Source organism: Capricornis sumatraensis, chromosome 10, assembly GCF_032405125.1.
Source record: "Capricornis sumatraensis isolate serow.1 chromosome 10, serow.2, whole genome shotgun sequence".
NCBI lineage: Eukaryota > Metazoa > Chordata > Mammalia > Artiodactyla > Bovidae > Capricornis > Capricornis sumatraensis.
The window spans coordinates 143177-161888 of record NC_091078.1 but is presented as its reverse complement, the minus strand read 5'-3'; the positions used below and the strand labels follow the sequence as shown (position 1 = coordinate 161888).

Below are 18712 nucleotides of genomic sequence, written 5' to 3'. Positions count from 1 at the left end.
GCAGAGACATTACTTTGCCAACAAAGGTACATCTAGTTAAGGCTATGGTTTTTCCAGTGGTCATGTATGGATGTGAGAGTTAGACTGTGAAGAAGGCTGAGCGCCGAAGAATTGATGCTTTTGAACTGTGGTGTTGGAGAAGACTCTTGAGAGTCCCTTGGACTGCAAGGAGATCCAACCAGTCCATTCTGAAGGAGATCAGCCCTGGGTGTTTACTTTGGCCACCTCATGCAAAAAGTTGACTCACTGGAAAAGACTGATGCTGGGAGGGATTGGGGGCAGGAGGAGAAGGGGACAACAGAGGATGAGATGGCTGGATGGCACCACCGACTCGATGGACGTGAGTTTGAGTGAACTCCAGGAGTTGGCGATGGACAGGGAGGCCTGGCGTGCTGCGATTCACGGGGTCGCAAAGAGTCGGGCACGACTGAGCGACTGAACGGGACTGAACTGAAGGGAGCTCAGAAAGGAAGCAAGGAATGCCTGCCCTCTGCGAGCCTTCAGATCGCAGCCACACCCTGTGGTGCTCCCTGAGGAAGCTCAGGATACTGGCCGATAGCGGAGGTGCGTATCAAAGGATTGGTTCGAGCCCAGACTCTTCTATCTTCCCATGCATAGAAAAGCGCTAAATTCCTTGAGATGTTTGGTTTTCCTTTAATTTCCAATAATTTTGTGTCATTCAGACTATCTACCCTTTGTTGCAAAACCCCTGTATATCCTAGCTAACCCCCTCGCCTCCTTGGAGCAATTTTCCCAAGGTTACTTGAGAGGCCGCCTCCCAGGCCTGAAGTCCTAAGAATGCCTGTTGTATAAAACAACTGTCAGCATTTAGGTTGTGCATTCTTTTTCGGTTGACATTGGCAATACACAAAATTGTTCGATGAGTGAAAATGCACAACTGAAAAAACGTATCATCTCTCTTAGATAACATGCACAACCATTTGATGCTTTACTCAAATGGGATTTCCAAGCCGTAAGAATTTCAGTAAGCAATATAAGCATTTTCTTGATCAATATATTTCACAATATATTTAAAATTGTACAAATATTTCAACAATTTCAAACAGAAAAGTTAGAGGATTCAGTGAGCTGGCATACTCCATCTGGAATCAACAGATGTTAGTGTCTTTCTAAGGCTTCTAGATGTGTCTTTACTTGTGATGAAACTTGAGCCCTCCATGTGTCATCCTGTACCTTCCAAGGACATACTTTTACACAAGCACAATACCGTTATCCCACCTGTAAAATTTAACCATAAAAAGCATCTAATACGAAATCCATATTCCAAGCGCCTCACCCTAAGAGTGTCTTACAGAGGTTGTGTCAGGTTTTTGAAGCTGTCTTTTTTAAACCAAGATTCAACAAACCCATGTATTATATAATACACAGTAGTGGAGTGGACAAGATTCACTCATCAAGTCCTAATTTTCCCATTGGAAGAAAGTGCAAAGCGAGTAGTCCTCTGCTGTCTGTTTTTGGCTGTGCCAGGCAGAACGCAGGAGCCTAGCTCAGGTCAAGATCAAACCCACGCCCTGTGCAGTGGGACTGTAGAGTCTTAACCACTGGGATGCCAGGAGGGTTCGAATGAGAATTCTTAAAAATCAGATCTACCCGTGCCCTCTCCCAGAGTCCAATATCATATGTGAAATGAATCGCCAGTCCAGGTTCGATGCATGATACAGGATGCTCGGGGCTGGTGCCCTGGGATGACCCAGAGGGATGGTACGCAGAGGGAGGTGGCAGGGGGGTTCAGGATGAGGAACACGTGTACGCTGATGGTGGATTCATGTTGATGTATGGCAAAGCCAATATTACTTTATTATAATTACTATATTAAAAAGTAATTAGCCTCCAATTAAAATAAATTTATATTAAAAAATCATTTATCTACAAATAAGATAGAGAAATTTTGCTTTAATTTGCTCTATAGGTTCTAAGTTTCCCAAGCTATTATCTATCAATCCAACTAAACAGTGCATCAGAATTAAATTTTATTACAAACATGATTCTGTTTCAGAGTTACCAGTTTTTAGAAATGTTTTACTGCACAAGCATTAACACCACCTCCTAAATGAATATTTGGGTTAGCAGATTGTTTTAAAAAGTTTTTTTGAATTATAACAACACTGAATATTAAAATAGCAGTACAAGTCAGCAGATTATTTACAAAACTTTCAAAGCACATACACAACATATATAGGAAACTGACACATGATAAAGTTAAATTTTGTGTTAAAGGTGACTGCATATAGTAATATCAAACACTGCCCTCACTTTGCTGTCCAAGAGTGTTTTGAAATTCTATGACTCCCAGCCATTTAAAAAAATTTTAATATTGCACTATTTCAAACACTGTGCATCATATACAACTTTCAAATATTTATTCATATTTTAAATTTGCATAATTTATATCCCCATAAAATGCGACAGGCACTGTACTCAACAGGCAATCCTTTGCAGGGCTCAGAGGTGGATGAATTTCATCTGACACAGTTTGGTGTCTATTTCATCCTCTACCACCCCTTCTCCTTTTGCTTTTAATTTTTTCCAGCATCACGGTCTTTTCCCATGAGTCAGGTCTTCACATCAGGTGGCCAAAGTATTGGAGCTTCAGCTTCAGCATGAGTCCTTCCAATGAATATTCAGGGTTGATTTCCTTTAGGATTGACTGATTTGATCTCCTTGCAGTCCAAGGGACTCTCAAGTCTTCTCCAGGACCACAGTTTGAAAGCATCAACTCTTCAGTGCTCAGCCTCCTTTGTGGCCCAGCTCTCACTTCTGTACCTGACTACTGGAAAAATGCCCTTGACTATACAGACTTTTGTCAGCAAAGTAATGTCTCTGCTTTTTAATACACTGTCTAGGTTTGTCATAGCTTTCCTTCCAAGGAGTAAGTGTCTTTTAATTTCATGGCTGTAGTCACCATCCGCAGTGATTCTGGAGCCAAGAAAATAACATGTCACTGCTTCCAATTTTCCCTCTTCTACTTGCCATAAAGTGATGGGAACAGATGCAATTACCTTAGTTTTTTGAATGTTGAGTTTCAAGCCAGCTTTTTCACTCTCCTCTTTCACATTCAAGAGGCTCTTTAGTTCTTTTTTACTTTCTGCCATTAGGGTAATTTTTAAATGTTTAGCCTATTTAAAATTTTTGTTTACAGTCAATTTTAAGTATGTAGTTTCTTAGCCAGTAAAAAATTTTTAAGGTATTTTTAATGTGCTAGAGATGGTTTCATGTTTTATGTATTTCCCATCAAATATAATCAATGATTTAATTACCAAAAATACTTTATTTGTGAACAATGTGATAGAATGATGATACTAACTTTGTACAGTTTTACTGTTTGGAAAATTTTACAAATTGAAAATAATAATATGTTCATTTCTTATTCTTCCCAAAAATTCAATTTAAGAGTAATACTGCTTTAAAATTTTAAAACATATTATCTGCACTTGTAACATTTTCAAATTTGTCTGTAAGAGCTTGGTGCTTTGAAAAGAGGAATACTGGCTGTGAGGAGAGAAAAGGAAGGAAGAGAGTGTTCTTTTTTTGTTGGAGTAAAAAGATTGGTAAAATTAAGAGAAATAATGGAAATTAATTACTTACCTATATAAGAAGTTCCTGCTGCTTTAGCACAATCTGGTGGTGATTAATTTTAGGTACAGTAAATGTCAGAAATATCAATAAAATTTGCTACTTTAACTCCATTTTAATTCAGAAATGTAAACATACACATTCATGGCCAACTATTTAAAAAAGGATATACCTTATTAAAAAAAAATGGCATTTCTAAAAAAGGAGTTACCCAAAAGCAATAGCAAATTTACATTATTACAGTAGGCTGAATCTGCACATATACCTTAAACATCAGAAAATAATTACACACACACCCTTGTCAGATTGTTTTGTAAAATCTAATATTGGTACTCTAGTGAACATAAGCATCTCTGCGACTGACTGCTCAGACAGCATAAACACTGTTTTCACTTAAGCATCTTTTCCCTGGTCACAATTCTTTAGCTTTTAGAATTTCTTGTTCAGTCAATTTAAGAATGGCGACCGGTTACACACCTCGCCACTGGTTGTTGATATAAGCTCTCACTCTTCATAACAGACTATTTGTATATGCTGTTAAACTGGATGGCATTTAATACACGGTATGCCATGCGCTGAAGTTTATTAAGAAAGGTGTGAAATCAGATTATCCTAATATTTAGAGTATTAACAATGACACCCTTTTATAAACAAAACGGTTTTGCTATAGCTCCTTTCAGTTTCATACCTTTCCTCCTATATTAAGAAGTATATACATGAGAACTTAGTAGACACTGAACTTCCCACTATATTCAGGAAGATATCTGAATGTGTTCGGTGTAAGTACAGGGAGCTAAATGCCTAGAGCTCAGAAGGTAGGTATGAATATGTGTTTTATACATTTGTGCTACAGGAGTTTATAATTCACTTCTCTGCCTCACCCACTCTATATTTATTATAAACACTGACTCCCATGTGCTCCCTGGGATCATCTGAAGCACAGAACACAGTAAATTATTTGAGTGATTATTTTTTCCATTCTCCTAAGGATGGTACAAAATCGGCACCGTTCTACATGCCATAGGGAATTAGGGCTTAATTCTCTCCTGGGAACCTAATTGAGAAAGCTTGCGACAGACACTAGCAAATGTCCTTTTCTTCCCTATCTCTTCCTCCCCAGAATACTCCAGCTTCAGACCAAGGGTCATTTACATAATGGCAGACTTTGTCCTGCATTACCATTCACAGAGGAAAGCTGTTTGAAAACTTTAAACAACTTCATACATTTAAATCTTAGGCTAGTCCTCTTCAAGTTGTGTTTTCTCTACAGTCCCGACCTTTGCCAAGCTCAGTACGTAACAAGTCATTTTTTAGTGATTCTTTTACTTATTTTCTATTCACAAACTACAAAAATCTTCTTTCTGGAGATCTAGAATACACTTTTTTTTTTTTTGGCATGTTTTGCAAAAGTATAGAAAAAAATACAAAGTAAATACATAAATGTGAGTTACAAATTCATGGGAACTGACGATGACAGTTGAATATTTTGCTCAAAAAGGTGGTGTGGACTTTGAAAACCTTTGACTCTTGTTAAGATAATCAAATGCTAGAAGATGGTAAGGTTTAAATGCTAACTGGGAAACTGTTAAGATGTATTCTTACTGAGCCACAGCAAGTAAGTTAAGAGCATCTCATTCCACACTACACAGGTCAGTCTTTGAAAGCTGCACCTGTCTGTAGCAACTAAGTCAACTGCACTGGTGTACAAAAACAGCCATAAACAGTGAGTGTGGCTGTGTTCCAATAAAATATTTTTTTACGGACACTGAATTTCATATTAATTTTCATGTGTCTTGAAGTATGCTTTTTTTTTTCTAACTATTTAAAACTGTGAACAATTCTTAGTTGACAAGGCCATGCATGAAAAGCAGGCAGTGGGCTGGATGTGAGCATCAGGCTAGAACTGGCTATTAATTATTATACAGGCTTTTATATGTTATGCAAATGTTTAAAAATTATAGGTTCCAACTTGAGAGACTTTGGAGACATATGATTTTTTTAGATCTCTCATTTTAAAACTTATACCAAACAAGTCCTCTTACTTTCTGGATAAATATATTTACATAAGAGAAAAAATAATTCAGTATACAAACTCCTACTTTGTTTAAAAAAAACAAACGAAAATCCCAGAAAGCTATAAAATGAATGTTTCACCTTAAAACATAATTAGGAAACACATAATTTTTATTCTATGCAATATAAAATAATATGCATAGATTTGATACATAATTTTTTAGTTTTTAATTTAGGAAAAAGATAATGAGGAAAAGGTTTATAAATCTATCCCTTTTATAAAAGCTGCAACTGACACCAGAAATTCCTCACTTGTACAACCATCAGCTCTGACTACAATATGAATTATACCCAGGATTTGGAATTTACCAGCATGAGTTCTGGATGCTCTTTTAAAAATGCAGTTATATCATAGAACGCTATGGCTTCTACAAACTTTGAGATACTTGTGAATAGGAAACTCCTGCTTCCATAATATAAGGAAACAAGAATATTTTTTCCATAGTCATCATGTATAAAAAAACTTCACAGTCTGATTTACCTTTATCAAAGGTAAAGTGATTCACTGCTACATTTCATGTATTATTTTGATGCTCAGTAGTTCCTAAACACAAAATAAATTCCATATGAACTCTTATCCGTTTGGGTTTTCAAAAGCAAGACACCAATACAAATGTATTGAACTGGCTGGCAGAAGTCCGTGGGCTACAGAAAAGAAATTAAATATAAATGTTCACCAACTTTATCCATTCTAATTTTACAACAGTTTCGGGTATTGGGACCTAGTTGGTTTTTTATGTCTATCCGTTATGAACATAACTCAATCTTCTATTTCAAAGCTTCTCAGGCTCACTTTTTGCTGGGTATTTAACTGAGCGACGTATAAGGTCTTCTCGTCCAACTTCCATCATCTGTTCCTCCCAGGATTTCATTTCATTATGGTAACGAATTTTATCGTCTTTAGCAAGCTGAATATATACCTGAGAAAGAGTATAATTATTAAAATGATTTCTCTAGAGGAATCTTTGCAGTTAATTTCCGGGATGCGCTCCAAAAATATGCTAGAAATTATCTTACTATTCTATATGTTAAAGGGGGGTTGGAAAGAAATATTCTTGCGAGATAAAAATTAGATGAGAAACCGATAAGAGAGAAAGGTTTCTGAGTATTAATGAAGCTGCTGCAATTTCAGGGTTTGGAGTGTGGAAAAGCAACAGGGGCAGGGAGCGGCCATCACTGGATATGATGACGCTAAGTGACAAGGGGCACTGTCTTAGACACCAGTTTGATATGGAATCAAAAACTACCAAAAGAAAAAAGCCAAACTGGTTCCAAGAATATGACAATAACTTAAAAACACTGTGTAATATAAAGTTGTTTTCACATGAATCAAGCCTTGCCCTAATATATTCTCACAGATATTCTAACTAGGCACTTGGGACTAAAACCATACTACTTACTTGCTTTTGAGAATTAGAGAGATTTTTCCAGTTTTCATTTATAGCTTTCAGCTTTACCTGTAAAACAATATACATTTAAGTACCAGATATAGGGACTTCAGTGATTAAACAAAGATGCCGTTTTCTTATGCATTTCAAAAACAAACACTCAGATATCAAGAACCACAGGCAAAGACTCCTCAAAAATCCGAGATGTAACTGACATATAACAATACTTTCAGGTGTACAGTGCAATGCTTACTGGAAGTCTGTGCCTTTTGAGCACCTTTACCCAATTCACGCTCCTACCCCACCCAGCAACCTGCGTAATTATCAGCGTGCCATCTGTGTCCACGTGCTCTTTTTGTTTCTATTTTAGCACAGGGGTTCCCCTTCTACTGCGTCTTCAGTAATACCTGCTTTTGTAACAGCCGCTCTAACAAATAGGTAGTATTTCATTGTGGTTTTGATTTACATTTCCCTGATAATGGTGTCGAGCACCTTTTCATATACTTATTACCTATCTATTATATATCTATTCGGATCCTTTGCCCATTTTTTAATCAGATTTTTTTCCTCTGGGGTGAGGGAATGAGTCATATGAGTTCTCTAAATTATCTGCAAATTATTTTCTCCCATTCGGCAGGATTACTTTTCATTTTGTTGACGGTTCCTTTGTTTGTGCGGATATTTATCTTTTTGAATTCAAAGACATTAAAATTCAAATATAAGCTACTGTCACAGTCTAGCTTCAAATACTGTTCTGACTCCTCTGTGGCTTAAGTGCTCACTGAACTCCAATGTCTGTGCACTGTTTTAGTTGCCCTCACAGGAGCAACGCAGCACCGACTCTTCTTCCACACAGCTGAGCTTAACCATGTGACCTGGGAAAAGTTCTATGACTTCCCTGAGGTTTGGGAGCTTTATCTATAAAATTAAAGGGATGCAGGAATCCCACAGTTGGAGGAGAGGCAGAGACAGTGAGTACGCCTCACACAGCCCGTGGTGTTGCTGCCAGAGCGCAAAGGCTGAGGAGGAAAGCGGGCAGGTGGAGAATAAGGAGCAGAGAAGAGAGACAGAGGCGAGGAACGTGAGGGGGAGGGGCATGAGAAGCGTCTGTTAAAGGCAGGAGGGTTTCATCAGTGATTTTAAGAGGTAGCATTAAACTATTAACTTCACTATCCTGACCAGAACTTTCAGCGAATTTTGTTTTCCTATCAACAAAAAGTGAGGTACCCAGGTAGTACCTGAGCCTGTTTTGAATATTTGAAGCTTACCTTTATAAATACATTTAGTATATTCAGGGATAGTTGCTCACTAAATACCTGCTCTCTGAGCTTCGCAAAGAATTGCTTTCATGCTTTTAGTTCTTTCATAACGTATCTTCTTGCTTATATTTAATCCGTAAGTTTCATATTCAGTGTGTTAAACAATAATTTATGAAGCTGCATGCATAAATAATCTTTCACCTAAAAAACTAATTCATGGAGAAAAAATCAAAGGGATGGGAAGGTATTTACTTCTGGTGCCATCTAACATCACACTGAATGACTAAATCACTCACACCATGTGAGGACACAGTGAGAGGAGGTGCTAGCTACAAACCAGAAGAGGGCCCTCACCATGGTGTGGCCTTGATCCCGGACTTTCAACCTTCAGAACTGCAAGCAATTCATTTCTGTGATTTATTATTTTTAATTAAACCACTAAAATTTCTAAAGGCATAAAAACCACAGCGACAAGAACAACAGGAAAGAGCACTGCCAGCCCAGCACTGGGGGAGCAGGAAAGCAGAGCTGACCCCAAGCTCCAAGTGCGGAGCGCTAGTCGCTCAGTTGTGTCCAACTCTGCAACCCTATGGACCATAGCCTGCCAGGCTCCTCTGTCCACGGAATTCTCCAGGCAAGAGTACTGGGGTAGGTAGCCATTCCTTTCCCCAGGGGAGTCTTCCTGACCCAGGGATCAAACCCGGCTCTCCTCTCCAGGCAGATTCTTTACCGGCTGAGCCACTCAGCTTCCCACATGGCGCTAGTGGTAAAGAATCCACCTGCCAATGCAGGAAATTTAAGAGACACTGGTTTGATCCCTGGGTCAGGAAGATCCCCTGGAGGAGGGCATGGCAACCCACTACAGTATTCTTCCAGAGGAGCCTGGAAGGCTACAGTCCATAGGGTCACAAAGAGTCGGATATGACCGAAGCAAATTAGCAGGCACACGTAACAGTATTACGCACTCAACACTGATCTAACCAAAATTATGGTACCTATATTGGGAGGCAGGTTGATAGAAAAGTGAACAGTGGAATGAGACAGAGTTAAGTGTTCATCTCACACAGTGAGAGATAATGCCTAAAGCACAGGCAATGCTTAGAATCTTAGAAAAATCAGGAAGTAACAGCATAAGAACATCATTTAGAGATATGGAGGTAAACACCGCAAGGATCAGCTAGAATAGAATGCGTGTGCTCCTGGAGTAGGGATGTGGCAGCACAGCAGAGCCTGTATCTTCCATGACGAGCCTTATCTTGACTCTTTAAAACTGTGCGTATGTACTTTTTTACATGAATAAAAATGATATAATTAAATTAATTTTGATTTTCAGAGATAAAGGCCAGCCATGAAGCTTCTGAGGTGATTCCAAGATGTAGTCAGAGTTGAGAACTACTGATTCAGAAGGATTTTCTAACACAAAACCTTCTTATACTAATAAAACTGAATCCACGCTAAGTTAGTGACAGGCTTGCTGCTGTAGTAATGTAGGGCCATGGAAACTAAATTTAAACTCCAGGGCCTCCCTGGAAGCTCAGGGAACCCACCTGCCGATGCAGGAGACACGGGTTCAATCCCTCACATGAGAAGATCCCCTTGTTTTTCAGAAGTAACCTACTATATATTCAACACTAAATAAAATGGTAAAGAAAAATAAAATCCCAAGGGAAGTAATCAGTGAAATCATATATAGCCAGAAAAAATACATTACATGCACAAATAATTTAATCATATGGTCAACAGGATTTGTGAAATGAACTACAGATCTAAATAACCCCAAGAGTCAGCCTGGCAAAAGCCTTCATCTCACACTGACGAGAATTAGGAGTCTGAGCAGACAACTTTTCTTACCGTGGCACGTAAGAGGGATAATGCAACTGACAATTTGGAGCCTCTAAAAGGGAAATAAAGGGAAGACTGAGCCACAGCAAGGACAAGCTGTCTCTTCTTTCTGCAGTCACAGATGCCACTCGTGTGTGTGATTAATGCATTCCCATGGGTAGAGCCAAAAGCTTTTAAAGGACGTCACATGAAGCCAGAGGTTACACTCAAATCCCAGTGTGAAGCATTATACCTCAACTCTCATTCTTTCCCAGTGATTGTAAAACCATTCAGAAGTGCTGGATAAGGAAAGTCTCCAGAACTTGAACACTCCTACAAAGGTGAAAATTTTGTTTTTTTAATTTAAAAAGTTGACTGTGTATATACATGGCTGAATATGTATATATACACATTCAAATTTTAAACATTTTATGTGGTAAGAAAAAGGATTTTTAGGGCTTATTTATATATACTATTTTTTACAGTAATTAACCACTTTTTTCACCACTTGATAGGTTGCACCCCTAAAGTTTCCTGTCTATATTATTTTAAAAATTAGAATAAACATTTTTAAAACATACAGAGTTCTGTTTTACCTGTGATGTGCCATCACTAGTTTCCTGAAAACGTTCAGCTATAAAAATGTTATAAGCTGACCGAGGTCTTTTTGGTTTTCCAAGCATTGTTAACTCCTGAGTTAAAAAAAAAGAAAGATGAGATAAAGTTTAAACTCTATGATACGTAACGTTACCTAGAGAAACTTCATTCACTACCATGAATTACAGAATATTCTTTAAAATGAACGTCATGAGTATGCAACTGTTCCCTCTTGGGATCAGAATTTTTGATAGTACTATTTTGAAAATTCTAGTAGATTTTTTGAGTTACTTTTCATACGGAAACATTTCCTTTACATATTACTTTTATGGTCTCCACCAACCTAGATAGCATATTCAAAAGCAGAGACGTTACTTTGCCGACTAAGGACCGTCTAGTCAAGGCTATGGTTTTTCCTGTGGTCATGTATGGATGTGAGAGTTGGACTGTGAAGGAGGCTGAGCACCAAAGAATTGATGCTTTTGAACTGTGGTGTTGGAGAAGACTCTTGAGAGTCCCTTGGACTGCAAGAAGATCCAACCAGTCCATCCTAAAGGAGATCAACCCTGGGATTTCTTTGGAAGGAATGATGCTAAAGCTGAAGCTCCAGTACTTTGGCCACCTCATGCAAGAGTTGACTCATTGGAAAAGACTCTGATGCTGGGAGGGATTGGGCACAGGAGAAGGGGACGACCCAGGATGAGATGGCTGGATGGCATCACTGACTCGATGGACGTGAGTCTGAGTGAACTCCAGGAGATGGTGATGGACAGGGAGGCCTGGCGAGCTGCGATTCATGGGGTCACAAAGAGTCGGACACGACTGAGCGACTGAACTGAACTGAACTGATGAACTGAATAAATGAGCAGTATGTACAAAATCTTTTTAAACATTAAAAAAAAGGTTTTATCCTTGTAAGGCACCACTTCTCCTTGGACAAAGCCCTACGTACCTCCACCTGACAACTCAAGAACATTGGAGTATTTGCCGCATTATCTAATGAAGGACGCTGCATTGTCCTAACCTACCGAGTTTCTGAACTTAGACAGAAATTTATAAAATGGTGGGGATTTTAATGGCAATTTGGTTTACAGTCAATAACAAACCCAACTTCCATTCATAAGTAGGGCCCCTGTGATTTACATATAGAGACCACTTTCTCGGCCCTGTGCCTCTCAGGAGAGGAAGCGTTTCACAATTTAACTCTGCATGACCCCTTCTGTTTCTAGAGCTACCACTAGGAATTTCTTTTAGGTGCTTCACTTGCAACTTCCTGGTCCCCACACCTCTCACCTAAACTGTAAGTAGTTGGAACTGGGAATCTAATGGGGGAAAAAATCCCAACAGGGAGAGCAAATGGAAGTCTTAGGGAAAAATCACTCAGACTTTCAAGTTCCTGGTTCTACATGTAAGGAGTTTGGAAGTCACCACCCCATCCAACAAGTATAAAGCTGATCAGACTGCAAAATCAACAACTCTCTTGGATCCACTGAAGAGGGGACACAGGGCAAATTGCTGCTCCCAAGACTGGAGAGACAGACACAGACAGGTGAACACAGGGAGTCGAGCCTTACTGGAACAGATAGAGGAATGGAAACCAGTGGTGTGGAAGAAACTGAACCACAGTTGACTTAATTGCTGGAAGCTCCATGTGGACAACTCTGAGAGTTACCACCACTCACAGGAAAGCCTCATAATATTGTGAGGTTTTTCTCCAGGAACTTGACCAGATTCCCACAGTAAATCAAGGAAAAAAACCCCTCTTGCTTTCAGCAGGAAGAAAAGGAATCATTTCAAAATGCCAGAGTACTTTATCATTCTTAACAAGGCCTGCCCTCAAGGGACACGAGCTCATCAGAGCCTCATCTGCGGGACTTCGCTGCTGGTGTGCCGGTTAAGCCTGCGCTCCCCGTGCAGGGCTTGGGGTTCAATCTACGGTTGGGCACTAGATCCCGCGCTGCAGCTGATGATCCGGTGCAGTCAAATGAAGAATAGACACACAAACATTAAGAACCGAGCCTGCTGTTATACTATCAGAGCCTAAGACTTCAACGGAAGGAAACACTAGACCGCAGCTTGCTCTAGCCATCCTGTACCGCCTAAGCGCCAAGCCACAGGCTCATTAAAGGATTTTTGGGGTTTTAATGGCTAACTCATATCTGACTCTTTTGCAACCCCATGGACTGCAGCCCACCAGGCTCCTCTGTCTATGGGATTGCCCAGGCAAGAACACTAGAGTGGGTGGCCACTTTCTTCTCCAGGGGATCTTCCCGACTGATCTGCTTTGGCAGGTGGATTCTTTACCACCGACTCACCAAGGAAGCCCTTATTAAAGGACCAAGAGCAATCGTAAGGCTGTCGAACGCTTCCCCTGCCCCATGCCTAACCACGTTACAAAGGCCCACACACAGCAGTTCCTTTTACCCAGCACATCACATGTCTAACTATCAAGAAAAAATCCCAAAGCGCACTGAAAGACAAAAAGCCTAACATAAAGAAACAGAACAAGCATCAGAACTGGCAGGGATACAAAATTATCAGACCAGCATTTTAAAACAACCGTGATTAACATGGTAGGGATTCTGGACAGCCTGCATGAACAGGCAGTGTAAGCAGAGAGGGAAATCATAAGGAAGAACCCAAAAGAAGCGCTAGAGATAAAGGGAATTCCCTGGCAGTCCAGTGGTCAGGACTCCAAGCTTCCACTGCAGGGGGCACACATTCAATCCCTGGTCAAGGGACTAAGATCCCAAAAGCCACACAGCACGGCTAAAAAAAATAAAGAAATCCCTGAAAATCCCAAAGTAAAGAGAACAAAGACTGAAGAGGAAAAAGAAAAGAATACCCGACCACTCCTGTCACCACGGGGCACAATACGCACAGCACACGCGCAAGAGAAACGCTGGGCCGGATGCAGCACAAGCTGGAATGAAGACTGCCGGGAGAAAGATCGGTAACCTCAGATATGCCAGGGAGACCACCCTTATGGCAGAAAGTAAAGAACTAAAGAGCCTCTTGATGAAAGTGAAAGAGGAGAGTGAAAAAGGTGGCTTAAAGCTCAACATTCAGAAAACTAAGATCATGGTATATGGTCCCATCACTTCATGGCAAATAGATGAGGAAACAGTGTCAGATTTTTGGGGGCTCCAAAATCACTGCAGATGGTGACTGTAGCCATGAAATTAAAAGATGCTTGCTCCTTGGAAGGAAAGTTATGACCAACCTAGACAGCATATTAAAAAGCAGAGACATTCCTTTGCCAACAAAGGTCCGTCTAGTCAAGGCTATGGTTTTTCCAGTAGTCACGTATGGATGTGAATTGGACTATAAAGAAAGCTGAGTGCTGAAGAATTGATGTCTTGAACTGTGGTGTTGGAGAGGACTCTTGAGAGTCCCTTGGACTGCAAGGAGATCCAACCAGTCCATCCTAAAGGAAATCAGTCCTGAATATTCACTGGAAGGACTGATGCTGAAGCTGAAACTAATACTTTGGCCATCTGATACGAAGAACTGACTCTTTGGAAAGGACCCTGACTGAAGGTAGGAGGAGAAGGGGATGACAGAGGATGAGATGGTTGGATGGCATCACCAACTCAATGGACATGAGTTTGGGTAACCTCCGGGAGTTGGTAATGGACAGGAAAGCCTGGCATGCTGCAGTCCATGGGGTCCCAAAGAGTCGGACACGACTGAGCAACTGAACTGAACTGGAATAGAAGAGAACAGAGAAAGGAACAGAAATACCTGAATAAGAAACTCCTTATATCTGCTCAATCCTCATTTCTGGTCCTCCCCACTCAAAGTACCAGTTGGGTGCATTCAAGAGCAAGGGAGAGCGCAAGAGAGAGAATAAACCCTAGTTCTCCACCCTCCAAATACCATCCCTATCTTTTCTGGCTTCCTTTTACTAACTGGATTAGCAGTCTCAGATTACTATCATTGACTTGAAATTGGGTAAGTCCTCAACCCAAGAGCTAGGAGGGCTTAAGACACAGGCATCAGGAAGAGAGATCCCATCACTTCACATTAAAGGCTGGAATCTACTTTTTCAGAGAAGTAAGTTTTTGTTCTGATGACCATTTTCTATGGTATATATACTGGATCAGCAAGTTCACCATCTCACACCTAATAGTATGGAAAGATGTAGTCTGACAAATAACAGAATTTATATGGACTAATACCTTCAACTAGGGGCCACTAATTTTGAACCATGTGGGATTTTTAATGAGGAAAAATCGAATTTCATCCTAAAGGCACTTTATTAGCTACAATAGGTATTTTTAAAACATTGAGAAGTTAATGAATTCAATCTATTCAGCAATATTCAGAATCAAATTCACCATCACCTAGAGAACAATTCAAATCAGGAAGTTACTCTAGAAAAGACCCAGAAGCAAGACTTCTGCTATTCCTGATTTTCCTGTTTCCTAACTCTGTTCCTACAGCTTTCACACCGGTCCTAATTATGTACCTCGAACTGAGACACATCCAAGAGGAGGAAAAACGGTTTACAATATGCTAAAAGGCATGTGGTCCTGGCCGCAGAAGGAAACGATCCTATTTTTTCCTAACTAAAGTACATTCTCTACCATATCATCAAAATAAGGGGAAAAAAACAAACCTGTATTTATAGATATATAAATTTCATTTTTTTGCCACAGGAAAAGACTATTTCAACCATACTCACTCTCTTTTTTATTAACGCTTTCTTTTTTAAACGTTTCTGCATGATTTCTTTTTCCAAAGATACTATTTGACTTGGAGTTAGTTGTTCTTGAATTCTGTTTATTTCTTCCTTGTATACCTGCCAGTCTGCCCTGTAAGCATCTTCATATATCTGTAAATATAAAATCCAAGTAAGTTAATAAACTACTGCTGGCTAATTAAACATGGCACATCTGACAGGAAGGACAACTGCATAACTTCAGGAAACTGACTGAACCACCAGTGGAAAATGTGCTCTGAAATCCCACTTATAAATCACGTGTTCTTCAAACATGTTATCCAAGGGGAAGGTCTAGCAACTGGCCTCCAATTTCTTGCTTCAAAAACCAGCCCTTCATCACCACTACCACTTATCCATATTCTCATCATTTATGTGGATGAGAAAGTATGACATTCCTTTGAGATAACAAACGTTAAAAAAAAACAAAAACAACTCTGGGTCATCTGGTTCCTTAAAGGACATGACAGTTGTCTTTACCTGCAAAATAACTGGTCAGCAATGTTGAAAATTTATATGCTTACCTTTTTCTCTGAATCAGGAAGTTCCCTCCATAGCTTGGCGATTTTTTTAATTAGTTCTGAATTTTTTGCATCTATGAAATGAAATAAAAATTGATGTCACCATTTTACATCTCAGGATCAATTTCTAAAGACTTTCAGGAAAGCATAATCCATTAGCTCTAAAATTAAGTATTTTTAGAGACATTTTACCACAAACAACTTAAAATGGTTTAGTTTTTCTTTAACCAACTAATTTAAGTACAATAAATAATTTAATATTTTATCTAACATTGTTAGTCTATTATCTAATAATTAAGGAATAGTATCATTTACCACCAAAATGGTCCTCAGGAATTGATTACTAAGTTAAAGCAATTGGGGAATCAGTGTTTACAATTTTCTACTTCATATTTCAATCAAAAATATTTTTTCAAGTCTTTCAGGAATGACCAAGTTCATAAAACCTGACTAAACAACAAAACATAGTCTTGATTCATATACCACCACCCTGTATTTCAATTACAGAAATACTGTTTGCAAACAAGCTAAATTATTCTAAAACTCAATCATTTTTCTCCATTTCCTTCCCATCTTAACTGGAATGACAAGGTATAAATGATTTAACAAACCACTTGTTAATTTCAACTCCTACATTTCAAAAGATGTGAGTACTGAAGCATGTCTCTTAAACCAGTTCTTTATGTGACTATTACAGCTCATATGATTTTCCTAAGTGCCCTGTGATGTAATGCATATGAAAAAGCTTTAGAAATTATAAGAAAAGCTCAGCAATTACTAATTCGGTCACTATCTTTACACTATAGCCCCAATAAGGAACCAGTCTTTCTAGGGAGTCAACAAACCTAACTGGAAAGCTTTCAGAAATTCAAGAACTGGCTTTCAGTCAAAAAGCTCTTAAAATTAGTAATAACCTGTATTCAGCTTTAAAATTTATGCAACACATCCACATAAATTACTTCACTGCACCTTTATGAATAATTCGCAGAGGCAGGAGCAGGAGCTGAGCAAGAGGGTAAGTGATTCGTCGACGGTCCTCGAGGCCAATGGCCACAAGGCCCCAAATTCAGCTTCTTCATCCTCTTTCCTGAATACTTTCCATTCTACATGCTATTTTTAAAATACCTTTCACCAGTTCTCAACTTCATTTAAAGCTTTTTTATTTGGTAAAATTACCTTACTGCTGTGCTTACACTGATTTCTTATGCATGCCTGCTAGGTCGCTTCAGTCATGTCTGACTCTGCAAATCCATGGACTGTGGCCTGCCAGGATCCTCTGTCCATAGTTTTCCAGGCCAGAATAAAGGAGCAGGTCACCATTCCCTTTTCCAGGGGATCTTCCCCACCCAGGGATTGAACCGGCGACTCCTATGTCTCCTGCATTGGCAGGTGGCTTTCATACAAGCCCATGTCATATCTATTTTACAGGTCATCAAACAGAATGGTTATGTTTCTGCATTCAACAGATGCCTTGACACTGAAAATCAAGTGTGCAATTTAACTGCTTAGTGGCATCTTTACTACATCAGAGAAGAGTATATAACGCAAACTCCTTACCTGGGTTTTGAGCTTTAAATATGGCCAGCTGTTCTTTAGAAAATCGAACGTATGAAGTCATAGGCTTCTTTGGATAACCACTCAAGCTGGATGAAAACCATTTTGGAACATACGCAAAACTACATATAAATAAAACGAAAATAACCAGTGTTAAACATTTAAGTACCCGTATTCATAATTATGTGAACACAGATGCCAAGCAAGATATCAAGGTGCTACATATCTGACACCTAACACCTTCGGCAAGAACAGTAATATTTAAAATCCTGTCCTCTCCAGGCTAAAGAGCGTGCAACACTGAAGTCTCCTAGCAAGGGCAGAGAGTGAAGGGAAACATGTATCTCCAGCTCCTGGGCCTTGCCTCAATGGCTGGATGAAGGCAGGACTCTCGGGGCGACTTCGCAGGGGACGCGGAACCCGGTGCTCCAAGGTAGGAAAGTGAGGAGGGACGGGAGGAGGGGAAAAGTGGCCGGAAGGAAGGCAAGGGGTACTGATGCCGTAAGGCCTGGTCTCAAAGCTATCACCCCCTCGGCAAGGTCGAGGTTGAAATCACAGGGCCAAGTCAGTCCTGACCATTTTAGAGGGGACAGAAAGCGGATAACAGCGTTTACATTCTAACCCCAGAGCGTCCTGAACCCTTGCGCCTCCGAAGGTGCAGGCAAGCAGGCTTACCTAAAGGGGGAGCGCAGTCGACTGCCACAGCCCGCGCAGAGATCCGCTCCTGACTTTCCCAGTGCATTCAGCACGCCCCAAACGCCCCGGAGAAGCGCCATCGCATCCGCAGACAAAGCACTGACCAGGCCCCACTTCCCTGCAGCGCCCTGGCACGAGAGAAACCGCAACAAAGCCGCCCTGAAGCCGCGAGACAGCCTCCGCAGCTTACTATCATGCCCGCCCTCGCGAGGCACTGTGGGAAACCGGCTCACTTCCGATTGAGCTAGGAGGCGGGGCAAGGCAGAAGGCGCAGGCGCCGCAGCGGCTTCCCGGGGGGCGGGGCTACGGAGACCTAGGAGCCCGGAGGCGGAGCCGGAAGCGGCAAGCCGGCCAGCCTGCGGAGGGACCTGGCCTCCGGGGGCGAAGCTGAGCCGCCTCTGTCCCCACCCCAACCCCGAGCCCCCGCAGCCTGCTCCGCAGCCGCCCGGGAGGCGGATGGACGCGCAGCGGGGTCCCGCCGCGGGT

The 18712-nt window shown here is 40.6% G+C and overlaps 1 protein-coding gene across 3 annotated transcripts; it reads right to left on the bottom strand.

Annotated features, from left to right (window-relative positions):
* Positions 1–3007: 3007 nt before the first annotated feature.
* TFAM (transcription factor A, mitochondrial) lies at positions 3008–18392 on the bottom strand. 3 transcript variants are annotated; one of them, XM_068982014.1, is made up of 7 exons: positions 18206–18392; positions 17534–17652; positions 15980–16050; positions 15420–15569; positions 10732–10827; positions 7068–7124; positions 3008–6587 (listed from the first exon to the last, which is right to left on the bottom strand). In XM_068982014.1, the coding sequence occupies exons 1-7, from the start codon at positions 18304–18306 to the stop codon at positions 6441–6443; spliced, it is 741 nt and encodes a 246-aa protein (XP_068838115.1). In that variant the 5' UTR covers positions 18307–18392; the 3' UTR covers positions 3008–6440. The 3 variants fall into 3 exon arrangements, with proteins under 3 accessions (XP_068838115.1, XP_068838116.1, XP_068838117.1); XM_068982016.1 differs by lacking the exon at positions 3008–6587 and adding an exon at positions 10166–10208 and having other exon boundaries at positions 7075–7124; XM_068982015.1 differs by lacking the exon at positions 10732–10827.
* Positions 18393–18712: the final 320 nt, after the last annotated feature.

Bases quoted from the DNA above. Each gene is read 5' to 3' on its own strand.
- TFAM (XM_068982014.1), bottom strand. From the start codon at position 18,306: ATGGCGCTTCTCCGGGGCGTTTGGGGCGTGCTGAATGCACTGGGAAAG. The intron at 17,653-18,205 runs GTAAGCCTGCTT...ATTTATATGTAG, and splicing joins CGACTGCGCTCCCCCTTTAG to TTTTGCGTATGTTCCAAAAT. The intron at 10,828-15,419 runs GTGAGTATGGTT...TTTTTAACTCAG, and splicing joins AAGCGTTAATAAAAAAGAGA to GAGTTAACAATGCTTGGAAA.